We start from the raw sequence: 15403 nt of genomic DNA, 5'->3' as shown, positions 1-15403 counted from the left end.
TGTCTAGGCTAACACCTAGGCCTACATTCCCTATCCCTGTCTAGGCTAACACCTAGGCCTACATTCCCTATCCCTGTCTAGGCTAACACCTTACCGCACCCATACAAACCTAGGACTTCATGGTGTCCTCTTTCTCATGAATGACCACTCTGCTGCCTCAGGAGAAGATGAATCGTTAATCTTGATCCTTCTTTCACCATTCTTGCCTCTTTTTCCCATACTTTAAGATGTTCGTGGCGCTGCCAAACGGAATTTGTGGTTTTATGGCGCTGCCGAACGGATCAAGTGGTTTAAAGCGCTGCCGAGTGGAATTAATGGTTTGGGGAATTTATTCCCAACTAAACTAAAGCAGATTTGTAGTTCATGCAAAACTACAACGCTCATGTTTGCTACTTTACTTTTATGTTAAATTTTTGTCTTCTAAATTAAATTGTTATGGACTTGGTGAAATTTATAATAAGTTAAAAGTATAGCTACATTCAGAATTTGATGCAATGCTGACTTCAGGATTAAGTAACAATTTAGTATGTCTAAATTATTTATTTGATACTCCTTAATCAAACATTGATCATCAAATGAATGCAGATGAGTGAAGCAGATAGGCAGGAATGTTTTGGATGCAGGTTCGATGAGAATACAAAGAAAGTAAGGGGTGTGCCCAGAGTACAAAAGGCACTAAGCAGATGAAATTTTGTTGTAAAGGAAAATTGAGGAATGTAATCATTAATTTATTTTGTATTTTTACTCAATTTTTGCTTTTAAATTTAAATTACAGAAATTACATTATTTAAGTGGTATTCAGCATTTAACTTCTAAAACTTTTACAAGAATTTAAAAATCATGACAATTATTTTTTAAATGACAACTGGAGACTTGAAGTTTCAACCTAACGGAAATTTCCAGATAGACTAGTCTTCTAACTAATAAGCATCATTGGCTTCGACCAATATGCAATCAACGAAAAAGCCTGGAAAAGTGTGACATCATATTGAAACTATTTTTAGGGACAACATCAACAAGTTTCTGGAACATCTTGTAGTGGGCATGGGCTATACAAGGGGTGGGACTCTGCAAGAGAACGGGTTAGATCTCCTTCTACCTTTTGCAGTCTTCTTACTGTTCTCTTTGTCTTGTCTCCTTTTAGACAAACTTGGGGTATCCGACCGCCTTTAGTTTTTTCATTATTAACATCTTGTTTGATTGTTATAGAAAGGTCAACGGATAACTTTCCGTATGGCGCCACCACTTTTTCACTCATTTTTACAAAAAGGGATATATCAATCAGGTAAATAAGATACTATATTATTTTATTTCGAATGAAAAAGTGGTGGCGCCATACGGAAACTTTTCCTGTTTTTTTTTTAACAAAACGATGATCTTAAAAAATGTATTTTGTTTATTTTTTTTACAAAGTCAATGATCTTTAGAGGGTTTTATTTGAAAAGTGGTCGGTCGGATACAGCAATTTGCCCCTACCTTGGTCCATTGGTGTCCTCTTGCATCCACAGAAACCACACAATCCATAGACAACTGCATCTCTCCCTCTGCTGAATGCGGGAGCTGTTCACCAGCTGGTACCGCCTGTATACCTCAACGGCTCACAAACCGTGAGAATGCAACAGTTCAAGTTCAGGTGTGTATAAACGAAGCAACTTCTCTGGAATTTTCTCCAACATTTCCCCAACAAGCAAAGAAAAGACGCTGAAAAAGGTGCGAGTTCGGCTCTTATAATAGATGTTAAATTTGCATCGGCATGTTACTCGGGTGGGATTCGAACCCACGACCCTTGCAATTCTAGAGCAGTGTCCCCGGCCAACTAGACTACCGAGGTTGCCCGGCAGCTAGAGGCAGTTCGAATCCTAGGTCGGCTCTTGTTAGATTGGCTTTTCACATGAAGCTTTGGCTGCAGTATACGCGCGGTGTACAGAGTTCGGTCCCCGAGCCACTCGCCGTGCTCAACACTTAAATTGTACGCCACTGAATAAGCTCAAATAGTGAATTTTGTTTTGAGTTTTTAAGTTTTTAAACAAAGATACATGCTTCTGACAATAATGAAAGCTTGAATTTTAGAAGGTTCGTGTTGTGGCAAATTTAACCACGGAGTTCAGTTCATTAAAAGAGCGACGCCATTCACCTGAAAAGTGCTGTGCAGTCCGTGGTGGGTCCATGCAGTCGTAGTCCAGTGCTGAAATGAGAGCCATGCGGTCTTTAAAAACAGCGCGCACCGAGCAAGTTCGAGTGAGGCATTGGATGATTTTGCTTGGTACCCAGAATGTATTGAATGCATAGGTAACCATGGAACATTGACCAGTGGTTGACAAAATGGTCGCCACCGTGTAGAGACCCCAGATGCAGCCCTGGTTCAATGCTTCGCCACATTGTTCCTGTAGTTTGCATACAAATCATTCTGTGAATGAATAATTATGTAACACTCAGTTCTTAAAAGGCTTTTATCCTGCCTGTTGTCGCTATGCTGAATTGCAGGAAGAGCTATTCCAACAGCTACACTGCATTTGTATGAGTTTGGAACACCCCCTGGCGTGGTGTTTTCTCCACCTTGTTAAAGATTACTCTTAGCTTTCCTAGTTGACAGTTGCTTGTATACATTGTGGTTTTTTAAAAGCCATGTTGAATTTGCACTCATATTTTTGTTGCATAAAGTAATAAACAGTGACTGCAAAGGAAGAAAAGATAAACTAAGAGGCGGGTAGGTGTCTCGGGGAATTCTGGCCGCCGGAGATTCGGTCCCCCATAAAATAAAATCTCTGGGGTGCGCGAGGGGGGGGGGGGGTACAACGACATGCAGATTAGCTCGGCCCAGCGCGCACCGGGCGAAGTACTTGAATGGAATGTACAAACGTTGATGTCGCACTATACCTTGACCACGCCCATCCCCTGAAACCTGTTAATTATGCAAATCGTATTGTTTTTTGTAAACTTTGTTTGTTTGTTTGTTTGTTTGTTTGTTTATTTGTTTGTTTCATTGTTAGTTTGTCTGTTTGTTTGTTTGTTTGTTTGTTTGTTTGTTTGTTTGTTTGTTTGTTTGTTTGTTTGTTTGTTTGTTTGTTTGTTTGTTTGTTTGTTTGTTTGTTTGTTTGTTTGTTTGTTTTACAAACCTTTTTCAATAACACGATTTGAATGTAAAATTATTGTCTAACGGTTGTTTGTCAACGCTTGTAGGTAAAAATATAGACTGGCAAAGATTCAGCTAAATAGCAGGTGTGGATCGGGGGGGGGGGGCGCACGATAAAAATTGAGACAAAACAAAATAGCTAGCACATTATTTTATTTACAAATATCGGAGTGCCATAAGCTGTATGCAAAGTCATCCTAGAGCTCCCCGGGGCCCGTCGCGTCGTCACGCCTCCCCGCTCTCCTCATCGTCGCATGTATTATGAGAGCACTTACAACTCAAGGTGATAAATAATTCATCTCGACGCCAATGAAAGCTAGGGAAACAAACTGCTGGTAGGCCTACACTTGACCAACTGCAGACAGAGTTTTATGTTCCAAAATAATGTGTTCCATATAAAATAACGTAGTATAACAATGTGAACAAGTTATTAATCCCTAATAAAACCTGGTCTCGCTTTGTGTAATTTTCGATCAATATTCCTACGGTGATTTTCCGCTAGCCGCATCCCATCCGCGTGTGTGCGGCAGATCATTGAACACGCGGGTTCCATGTGTGTTGTAGAGGGCGCTGTATAAAGAACGTGAATCGATTTTTCACCTGCAATATTTCGGATACGTTGAAACATAACGTTGAAGCATTAACTTTAAAATGATAACCTCGCCTTTGCTTATTTTCTGTTTGCGCGGCAAGAGTGCAAGGTTCGAAAAACTAAATATTGGTAGTGGGTAACCCAATTGTAGCCTTCTTGTTTATAGCACAAAGACTTGCTAATCACAGAAAAGTGTTGCTTACTAAAAAACAACAACATGTTTTTCCAACCAAGTTTACAGTGACTGGTGAGGGGGGACCCATTCAATTTCTGCTCAGAATAGAAATTTGTCAAGTGAGCAGCTTTCAGAAATTGGATGGATAACAAAAAGAGGGTTTCCTGAGGAGTGCTAAATTTTAAGCTTAAAGGACTTTCGAGTTGTCATAGTCTTTATTCAACAAATCACATGCACTTGGGCTATCGCTCAATTAATTATACCTCCACGATAAACAGGATAGGAAACAATTTTAACCACGAGTGTCACAAGGCAATGAAATTATGCCGCCCGAGAGAGCGAGCTAGACTCAAGGCCCTGCAAGTGACCAACATGGTCAATAATGTGTTAAGTTGTCTAGGGCCTATGAACAAAAGAAGAGGAGACATTGCAAATTATATCTAATACACAGTGAAAGAGTCTTCTTTATACAGTCCCCGCCCCCTCCCTTTAGTCTTTTCTTTAAAAGTTATGTTACACAAATGAATCTTGGCCTCTCAACGTTATACTACACAAAATTGTATTTGGTGCGTATCGAATTCGCATCCATTCTCTTATAAAGGGCTAGCCCTCCCCCACAACACCACCACCGATTTTTTGTTTTTTGGGGGGAGGGTTGAGCCCCTCCCCCTCCCCATGATTGTGCACTGTGATGTGAGTTTCTAATTCAATGCTTCAAACGAACAGCCACCCCACAATGCGTATCCGAACAGCTTCATGTATGTAACACGCGTTTTGTGGAAGGTCCGTTTGTCCGCTGCTGAAGATCTTGCACGCTGTAATTCCGCAACCTAATAACACACTTAAAACAGAAAAAATGGAGCAATCAGACTTGCCGTAAGTACAGTTCACAATATCTTAACGATTCTTTAATAATTATAAATGTTCTATGGATATATTGATGTCCAAATAATGTTCAGAAAATTGTGTTTTTTAGATTTAAAAATTGTTCAAGCCAGTTTGGAAAAAACACTTGCCCGGCATTTTAACGCGCATCTTCTTTCGTACGTTGGACGCCATTAACTTCCGTATGGCACATTATTTTCCTAAAAAAGTTTGATGCATCGGATAATATTTTACTAGTTAATAATAGGACGGTATTGTTCTATCTTGTGCATAGTGTAATGTGATATAAATCATGCTATATTTAAGCCTTCTTTATTATGAACAAAACAAATGACTTGAAATTGTAGAATTGTTCATGTTTTTGTTGCATCATCATGTGCACAGCCATCCACCACCAGTGCAATATTCTTCTGAAAAATAAGCACATGGCAATTTTTAATGTAAATCAAATTTTTAATCACATGAACTTCCAGTCACTGTAAACTTTGTCCATGTTTCAGTTGGCTTATTATTATTAGCTCAGTTTAACTGTGTACGGTTTTCATTATTTTACTAAAATTTGTCCTCTGTTTTTAAATTAAAGTTTAGTTAGTAGGCCTAGTTCTTGTTTGAATCTGTTGACTGTTGTTGAATTGAACTATAAGTCTGAAGTAACTGTACAAACATCAACATTACCAACAATAAATGAATCTTTTAGATGATTATAAATTCTTATGTTATCAATATCTTGTATTTTTAGTGTCGGCGTTGTTGTCTTAATAGGCCTACTTGTGTTTTGTAAGGGAAACTTTTAATAATTGACTTACAAAAAGCTAAATTTTTTTATTTCCTAAATCTTCTTTCAAGTACAATTCGGATCAATGCAGTGCAAACCAAAAATATTGTTGGTTTAATTGTGGTGAAAAATACTAACAAAGAATTTTTGAAATAAATGAAAGCAAAATAATTCTAAATTTTGAAAAGGTGCTCAGTTTGTTTGTAAAAGTTTTTTTTTAAAATTTGTATTTTAAGGCAAAGTATACATTTGATAACATTCGAAAATAAAATCCACCAAATTTGTATATAAAAATAAAATGTATAATTGAAATATCTGCACTTAATACGATTTACATATTGAATATTTGATAACTTCAAAATGAATTCCCTCATAATAAAGCTTTTCAGCATTGATTGACATTTTACTTGTCTTATCTTACCTTCAGAAACGTGTACGTTGGAGGACTTCACTTCAAGACAACCAAAGGTATGAGATTGACACTTAAGTTACACATTGTAGGTCTGGGGTTTACATGAGGCCATGGTTTATATTGCCCTGGTCTTGGCCTCAGCCATCCCTTCAAAAGATTCTGATATTAATTTCTTAATGGAAGTGTTCTTTGAAAAATTAAAAGTGCTTTGCCCTCTAAAAGATGAAATGCCTGGCTTGATTTGTACTTGGAACCTGCGCCAACATGTTCATGTGAAGTCATGTACGGTAATTCTTTTAAAAAGTTCAACCTTATTGAGTCTTTGAAATAAATTTGGAAGTTGACTTGATTTCAGTGATTTTTGTAAATATTTTGATTTGCGATCATGAAAAGAGTTTGATTCTAGACTAAATTCATATCATAAAAAGAAAGTTTTTGGGGACATTGGATTGAGAAATGGTTAACTCCATTTTTGTTAAACCATTTACTTTTTTGTTCTATCCTTTAGAAACACTCATCGCCCACTTCTCAAAGTACGGAGATGTTAAGTCGGCTGTGGTAATTACTGAACCTGGACCAGAAGGAAAGAGCAAAGGTTACGGATTTGTAAACTACTTCAACGTTGAGGACAGAGATAAGGCTCTGGGTGTTTCTCATGAACTCGACGGCAGACCAGTAAGATTTGATTTCTTTCTTTGCTCCCAAACCTTTCTTGGGTATACTTGCTCCAAACATGATATTCTTCCTAGTTGGGTCTGATTTCCATTAAACAAAAATTCCCCTCAGAAAAATCAGAATAATTGTTATTTAATAGCCACAAAGTTCTAAACAGAATTACACCATATTTACATGTAGGCCTGCCCATATACTCAATCAAAATTTCTCTGCCTGCTTCCCCCAGAGCTAAATATCATGGCGGTTGCTCCCACACACTCCTTAAACTTCTTGCTTTACATTTGTTTACCTTCAAGGAGCCTTGCTTTGAATCGTCTTATAATATTTGTTTAGGTATTGGATGACAATGTTTTGACTGAGTGAAATTTAATATTTCTTCATTTTGGATTTTGAAACATTCCAATTTCAGGCCTGTATGCTTCGTTTTTGAAAGGGCAAGGGCACCAAGGCATTTTCTCTTTAAGAAAGGGCACCCTATGAGGAAATTGTAAATTTCTACTTGAGCATTTCAAGGGCACCAAGGCAATGGCAAGGGGCAACGGAGGCAATCGCCTCCGTTGCCTCCGTGAAGTATCAGGCCTGCAATTTAACACCCTTTTCATTCTTTTTTTTTCTCCAACAGTTGTCGTGCTCAGTTGCTAAAGAGAGCAATAAGAACAGAAGTATGGGTGGCATGGGCGGAATGGGAGGCATGGGCGGTATGGGTGGAATGGGAGGCATGGGTGGTATGGGCGGAGGAATGGGTGGAGGCATGGGAGGTGGAAGTATGTACGGAGGTGCACCTCAGTACGGAGCCAAGGATGATGACGCTAAGAAAGTCTTTATTGGAGGTCTTCACGCAAACACGGAAACACACGACATCGATGAGATCCTGAGCGAGTTTGGAAAGGTGAGTGATCCTTGGTTTGTTTTATTAAGTCTACCTACCTATGGACATTGATCAACATTCAACTAACTAAGAACACGTTGATTTGCCCATTAAAAAAAAGCAACACATTCAATTGAGACATTTTTTTAAACGGCTTTGTCAGCATGTGACCTACTGTCAAATATATAATGTGAAGGTAATGCAACCAAGATTGATCAGAGGTTTTCATGTCGGCTGAATTGGGTCAATAGTTTGGCATACAGACTCGTGAGATGAAAGCTCTTTAACTCACGACATTTTCCATAACCACATATTGATCCCTTGCACCATGTGAAACTTCTCTCCCAAGATCAAGGTCTACCATTTCTATCATTTTGAGAGTCGATTCTTTGGTTCTTTACTCCAAAAATGGCGGACAAAATAGGTGTTTGTAGATGCGCTGCATGTTGTGCAAGGGGTGTATAGCTCACTCGTGTACCCACATTTTGTTGACGTCTTTATTTATTAATTGTTCTCATCCTTTAGGTTAGCTTCACAATTATCAAGAAGGATCGGGAGACGCAACGTTCAAGAGGTAGGCTTCCATGAACATTAGACAGACTTGAAGATATATGCTAAGCGTAGATAATTAATGCTTTGCAGAATGCAATATTTTCGACTTGACAGTTTATTTGTACCACATTTGTAACAAATGATGTTTGAAGCTTTGCATGGTATGGATGATACATGTCATAGTAGTAAGTGGTAGTCCTGAACTGCTGTGGTCTCCAAGTTTCAAACAGTGTACTCTGCTCTTTTTTAGAAAAATGGGTTTGTGTTAAGTAAATATTGATAGGTTGGGAGAAGATATTTAGCTGTTAAAGGGAAGGTACACGCTTGGTTATTGTCAAAGACCAGTCTTCTCACTTTGTGTATCCCATCATGTGCATAAAATAACAAGCCTGTGAAAATTTGGGCTCAATCGATCATCAAAGTTGCGAGAAAATGAAAGAAAAAACATCCTTGTTGGACGATTTTGTGTGCTTTCAGATAGGAATAAAAGACTTCTAGCTAGAAGTCTTTTATTATTTTAGTGAGAAATTACCTCTTTCTCAAAAACTACATTACTTCAGAGGTAGTCGTTTTCCACAATGTTTTATACTATCAACAGCTCTCCAATGCTCGTTACCAAGTCAGTTTTTAAGTTAATATTTGGTTTGAGTATTTACCAAACGTGTACCTTCCCTTTAATGTGTTACAGGAAGATAAGTTTCTTTTAATTGCATTTGTCATTCAACCCTTCATCACTGTCACTTTGTTGTACAGGATTTGGTTTTGTGACTTTCGAGAAAGCAGAAGATGCAGCGAAGGCGAGGAAACAACAATACGTCAGCATCTTAGACAAACGAGTAAGGACGATTAACTTAAACATTAATTGAATTGGTAGGGCAGCTTTAATGTGAATGAGAGCTCGATCTCACTGAAATTGTTCAATGAGAAATCACAAAGACATCTTGCCCTGTGATCTACTTCTCTGGTGGTGAGGACGCCGTTCCTACAACCTCAGTGAAATTTACACGGCAAGGAGTTACCAAGAGGTGGAAATGCCATCATTTCAATAGAACTCCTAAGATTTAGTTCCTGGTTTCAGACTTTTTAGTCGGCAATGACTCAACCCCCCCCCCCCCCCCTGAATGTAACAAGTTTGCATGGAAAAAGACTTTGATGATAATATCTTCCGTTGAGTTTCAAACACATGAATGAAAACCTGCTTTGAAATGTTTGTTCATTACAACTTCCTTTTAAAGGCAGTGGACACTATTGGTAATTGTCAAAGACTAGCCTTCACAGTTGGTGTATCATAACATATGCATAAAACAACAAACCTGTGAAAATTTGAGCTCAATCGATCATCGAACTTGCGAGATAATAATGAAAGAAAAAAAACACCCTTGTCACACGAAGTTGTGTGTGTTTATATGGTTGATTTCGAGATCACAAGTTCTAAACTTGAGGTCTCGAAATCAAATTCATGGAAAATTACTTCTTTCTCAAAAACTATGGCACTTCAGAGGGAGCCGTTTCTTACAGTGTTTTATACCAGTGTTTTACCCATTACTCGTAATCAAGAAAGTTTTTATGATAATAATTATCCTTAGTAATTACCAATAGTGTCCACTGCCTTTAAGATCCAATCTAATTCCCTAATCCAATCTGATTTCTTGATGACAGGTGGAGATCAAGTCTGTTAATTCCAACTCCGGCCAGTCACAAGGAGGATTTGGTGGTAGCTATGGCAACGGTAATATGTTCAATCCAGGTAACAGCTTTGTTATCAAGGCCAACATTCGTTGTCCAATTCTTTCAATCTCATTACTTTTTTAGTTTCATTTTTTCCCTTTCTTAATTTTTTTGTTTGATAAATACACTTTGTATATATCTTTTGATAAGTTAGGTGAGGTTTGCAAAGCATCTTGTATAAATCTCTTTTGAGTAGTTGTGTTGGTTCTGATCAGTATGCTTGGATATCTCTCTGGAAAACAAGAAACAAAAATTGACACATCCAGAATGGCTGTTGTACCATGCACAATGTTTTATCAACTTCAGGCCTGATGCTTCACAGAGGCAAGGAAGGCGATTCCCTCCATGCCCCCGGTCATTGCCTTGGTGTCCTTGAAATGCTCTAGTAGAAATGAATGTACATAGTTCCTCATAAGGTGCCCTTTCAAACTTCTTAGTTTTTAAGGTGTTTAATGAGTTTCTACTTTTAACTTCTTTTGTAGGAGGAAGCGGTTATGAGAACAACAGCTATCAATACGGCAGCGGGGGTGGTGGTGGTGCTGGGTACCAGGGATACGGCGGCGCTAATTCCTCTAACTGGCAGAGTCAGGGAAGCTCTTGGCAAGGTGGTGGCGGCGCCGGAGGAGATTCCTCATGGAATAGCACTGCCTACGGCAGTACCCCAGGCACTTATGGTGGTGCTAGTACCGGTACATACGGCGCTAACAGCACCAATACCTATGGGAACATGACGAGCGGTCAGACCCAGCCGTATAGCGGACAAGGTGGGTACGGTGGATATAGCGGAGCATCAACCGCTGGACAGAACGACGGCACCAACTACTGGTAAATACCAAACCTCTGACTTGGTATGACACCTGGGAATGGGTTTGAGGATGGTTCAAGTGAGTAGGGGGGGGGGGGGGGTGAGTAAGGAGAGAAAGTACTTCAGTAATGGAGTCAATGATGGGAAAGAGATCTGGTTGTATTACTCGCCCACTTGTAGTTTTAGACGTCAGGAGGGAAATGGGGGAACAGTAGAATCTAGTTTGTTAATACAAAATCCAGTAGATTGTAGAAAGTGAGACTGTTTAATTATATACCACTGTATGTAACGGTCTTGACAGAATTGTATTGTATTAAATGGTTTCCAAGGGCTTGACTTGATCTTCATAAAGTTTCACTGGTTTTAGTTTTGGCACAACACACTTTTAAAACACTCTGATACCTTTGTCCAATATTCCTAACTTGAATGAATGTTGATAACTGCCTACAGTTCTGATTAAGATGTGGTGGATTGCTAACCATTTTGAGTCATATTGCCAGTTTTCAGTTTGCAAAATTAAAAAAATCGATCAAGATAAAAAGTAAAACCATGAATCCACAAATGGACAGCCCTTGGAATCCATACGCCACAAAGAGAAATTCTTCATCATTTCCAACTCAAATTGAGAACTAACAACTGATACATTTGTTTGGTCTTGGACAAACAAACAAAATTCTCTTTGTTTAAAAGAATTGAATTTCTCTTTGTGGCGTGCTTCAATCTTATTATCTTATGTAACAATAACTGAATTATATTGGGCAGAATTGTTTTCTTTCAAAGTTTAGAGTTATAATTTTTTCACAAACTTGTATTAAAATTGTCAGCGTTTTGTAAAAATCATCACCACATTCCTGCAACTGTTTATTCTTTGTTTCAATGTCAGCATCATAAATACCTTGTTTGTTATAACATCAGTCGTACATTTTGAAACAAGATGATTAGACTGTTGTACCTTCCAACCTCGCTTTGGTTCTTTGTGGTGATTTCTACAAATCCTGCTTTTTGTGTGAATGTCTGTTGATAATATGTTCATCTTGGTGTTCCTTATAACTATTCAGAAAATCTCTATGAAAAATGGATGCTTTCCTGATTTTTCTCTATTTCTCGCTCTTAAAAAAAAACCTCCCCTTTGGAAATTCTGGATTATTGACTCCCTACAGTTTTCTTAAAGTAACACGTACATATAATGATCTATTTTCATGTATTTTAATTACATCAAGAGTTAATAGGATTGCCAGATGGTCATCATTTCTAAATGAGTTTTATTTTAATGGTTAAAAATTAAGAATGGTTAAGAGTTTCACAATAATATTAATTGAATCGGGCATTTCAGTTCAATTCATCGCATCATAATGTTGACTTTTTTTATAATGTTTGAATTTGATTGTTTTTATTTGGTTTTCTGACAAATTAATGTTGATTTTGGATTCTAAAATGTTCTTCTATTTGGTGGTTACACAAATTAACTGATGTTATGGTATGTTATGGTAAAAAGTCAGATTGTTGTTGCATTAACGGTCAATTATATCTTCAACACCTTAGAGTCCTTTGATTATGAACAGGAAAACATGTTTGGAAAACTCCTATGTAAATACGTTTAGATTTTTCTTGCTTAACAGTAGCACATTATAAATGATTAGTTTTTTTGTTGAATGTTTAGTTTTTCAGTCGCAGACGCTTTATAGAAAAATTATTCAATCAAATACAAAACACAAGTATGCTGATTCGTTTGACCAATAAAAAAGCACTTTTAGTATTTTAATGAGTAATTTGTTGGCATTTAATCAAACTGCGTATTTGTAATGAGAAAGTGCCTGTTACTACTAGCCGGTTATAAAGTCGATAACATCGTCTCCAGAATGCACTTGTACATGTACATTAATACTTTCAGTTAGTTTGTTCATGAGATGAGATAACCATATTTTATTACCTTCATAGATTCGAAATTCAGGTCGTTGATAATAAATATGTACTACTATAATTATTTCTCAGCAAGTTAAGTAGAAGAATTATATAATATGCAAAAGTCTGATTGGAACCAATTGTTGGTTGGTACTACATGTAGTTGGTATGGACCATGGTCGTAAGTTTAACACTTCTTAAAATTTAAGGGAAAAGAGCTTGGGTAAAAGACAACAGTACACTTTGTTTATAGAATACGTAACTGCCATTATACGATTGAAAGGGTTGTTGTCTTGCTACACATCAGCGTACATCAGCGTCTTTAATGTCGTTGTTGTTAACACGAGTATGTGAGACTAGCTTCTGCGATTGTTTAATTACATCATTCAGTTTGCTTATCTAGTTTTTAAGAACAAGTACAAGTGTACTGGTTGCTGATTTTACTAGCGGTAGTTCAGTGGCCATGTATTCACCATAGCTATGTGGTTAATTCCATCATCCACTGCGTATATTTTTCTGTAACCCATGTGTTTATATTGGATACAGGCTTGTGTGAAGAAAATGTGTTAAGAACGAGGTCTCAGGGCTTTAAAAAAAAATAAGATTTCACTCTTTGCTTCAATTTTTTTATCAAAAATATAAATAACGATATGAATTATATCGGTTTAAAGAAGATCGGGCGGTGTTAACAACAAACAAGTGAAGGGTACATTTTGGTATCTTTTTCATTACTTGCATAATTTGTTCCTTGTTTTGTCAGCCTGGTACTTTGCTTCTGTGCACAAACCTTCAATTTGAATTGCATTAAAGGCAAGTACCAAGCTTGAAGTTCATCTACTCTTTCGTTTACAAATACTGTTTCTTTTTACCAAGACCACCAAAGTGGTAAAGTTTGTTGATGTTGTGTAAATTTGGCATTAGGAAATGAGTAATAACAGTTCGTTAATTATGTCTCATTAATTTTTCATGATTATATTTATCGTTTTAAGGTTTCCTATTTCTTAAAAGTTTGACATTTCAAAGACCTAAGTAATTTTCACCCAAAAAAGGATGAAAGTTAAAAATGGATTTCACTTTGTACCTGTATAAATCACTATTTCTGTTACTTTGTAGACTTGTTAACAATTTACCATCCAGAGTTGGCGCGTGGTCTTCTTATAAAAGGTATCTGTGTAAAAAGATTAAGCTAGATACAGTAAACCTTCATGCCAAATTAAAATAATGGTTTGGGATCTAATTTTTATGCAAACCAGTTTTAAATGAAGATCTAAAAACAAATTAGTTTCATTGTTTCCTAGGAATAACCTAATTTTACCTGATTTTTTTTTCCATAAAAGAAGAAAAGATAGTATGATATGAAGTAAATGTAAACCATAATTGATCAACGTTTGATAAAGTCTAGATCAATGCATTGAGAACCCCAAAACTGGCAAACTGCATTTTAATGTATTTACACGGCTACTCTCACCACTTGTGTGTTTTTACTTCAATATTGAGTAAAGACAAAAACCATTTCACCACACCATGGCCATCCTTGTCTGAACTCCTTTCTTTTACATTGTGACTTACTCAAAGTGCAAACATGGAAGCAGACTATTTTCTGTCTACGGCCGTGTCCGAAACGACGACTTCGGCTACAGCTACGACTAGATCAGCGCGTCTACCAGTGTTGAAGAATAGGCAGACGCGCGCGATCTAGCCGTAGCTGTAGTCGAAGTCGTCGTTTCGGACACGGCCTAACCTTGGGTTGGATTACAAATAAGATGGCCGTTGTGTGGTTGACATTATTCCAACACAGAAGAAAGTCAAGCTTACTGTTATAGGAGTAAGCATTTCTGGGTTGTTTTTTGAGTAAAACATCTAAGATTTAATGGTACATCTGTAAGTTTACAAAAAGTAAAAGAAAAAAAGATCGTTTTCCTGTTAATGTCATTTTTATGCATATTTTTGTCAATTCAAGAGTTAACTAAAATAAAAAGTATTTGGTATTACGCGAGATAGTGGTGAGTGATCATCGCGAGATTGTGTGTGTGAAAGAGTGGGAGAGACAGAGCATAATACCAGTTACAGTTTATGACAACTTTAACTAACGAGTTTTATAAAGGTTATATTTGCAAGCGTAATAAAAACTGTAACATGTACAGTGGATTTTGCAGCCGTGCCACAAATTTAACAGTTTTAATGTTTACATTAACTAATGCTTATTCAAATGTATAGCAATTTAAGAACATTATTTTTTTTCAATGAGAAAAGAAGTCTTCCGGTGTAATTTTGTGATAACCTGAGAGCTTGGAGACTTGTTATCTTAAGTATTAAAGAGGTTTATTTAGTGGCACGGAAGTGAAGTCCAACCATTTTATTTTGGTTTACTTACTACAATAATGAAATTTACCAAGTTGCATATAATGTCAATTTTGCATTTACTATTGAATTTACCTTTTAATATTACTTTCGCACAATGATTCCTGTTAAAAAGAAAACTGAAAAATAACATGTTAAGTGATTTTTTTTTTTTTATTTGCCTATTTTTCCAATGTTTCAAAACGCCAAAAACACGACTGGATTCACAGAAAGGGATACAGATGGTTTTAATATGAAGGGTTTCAAGGTTTAGCTATCGGTTATCTTAGAGTGTCTTAATTTCTATAATGTTTCAATAATTAACGCCTTTAGTGTTCGTTCAAGCTTGTAATAAATTGTCACACTTAGGTGATCTTTCCTTCATTACTCAATATCTGATTGTTATGGTTTACTATTTTGTATTGTTGTCTATTTATACCTCTCCATGAATACACCATAACCAGGGTCCTTGTTTTGACCCCTTGCATGCAAGTCACGCGCGGCGAATGTGCCATTTAGCATTTCCACCTTTTGATAACCCCTGCCTGGAGTTATATTATT

General features: G+C 37.0%; 1 protein-coding gene across 2 annotated transcripts; it reads left to right on the top strand.

Moving 5' to 3' along the window:
- The first annotated feature begins 4640 nt into the window (after nt 1-4640).
- On the top strand, nt 4641-14106 carry LOC117295498 (heterogeneous nuclear ribonucleoprotein A3 homolog 1-like). Of its 2 annotated transcripts, none has more exons than XM_033778181.1 (8): nt 4641-4776; nt 5988-6028; nt 6481-6647; nt 7270-7536; nt 8041-8089; nt 8821-8903; nt 9727-9796; nt 10278-14106. In XM_033778181.1, the coding sequence occupies exons 1-8, from the start codon at nt 4757-4759 to the stop codon at nt 10622-10624; spliced, it is 1044 nt and encodes a 347-aa protein (XP_033634072.1). In that variant the 5' UTR covers nt 4641-4756; the 3' UTR covers nt 10625-14106. The 2 variants fall into 2 exon arrangements, with proteins under 2 accessions (XP_033634072.1, XP_033634071.1); XM_033778180.1 differs by having other exon boundaries at nt 4642-4776; nt 9727-9814.
- Nucleotides 14107-15403: the final 1297 nt, after the last annotated feature.

The sequence above is a fragment of the Asterias rubens genome, chromosome 10 (assembly GCF_902459465.1).
Source record: "Asterias rubens chromosome 10, eAstRub1.3, whole genome shotgun sequence".
Lineage (NCBI taxonomy): Eukaryota > Metazoa > Echinodermata > Asteroidea > Forcipulatida > Asteriidae > Asterias > Asterias rubens.
This window is presented reverse-complemented; position numbering and strand designations above follow the sequence as displayed.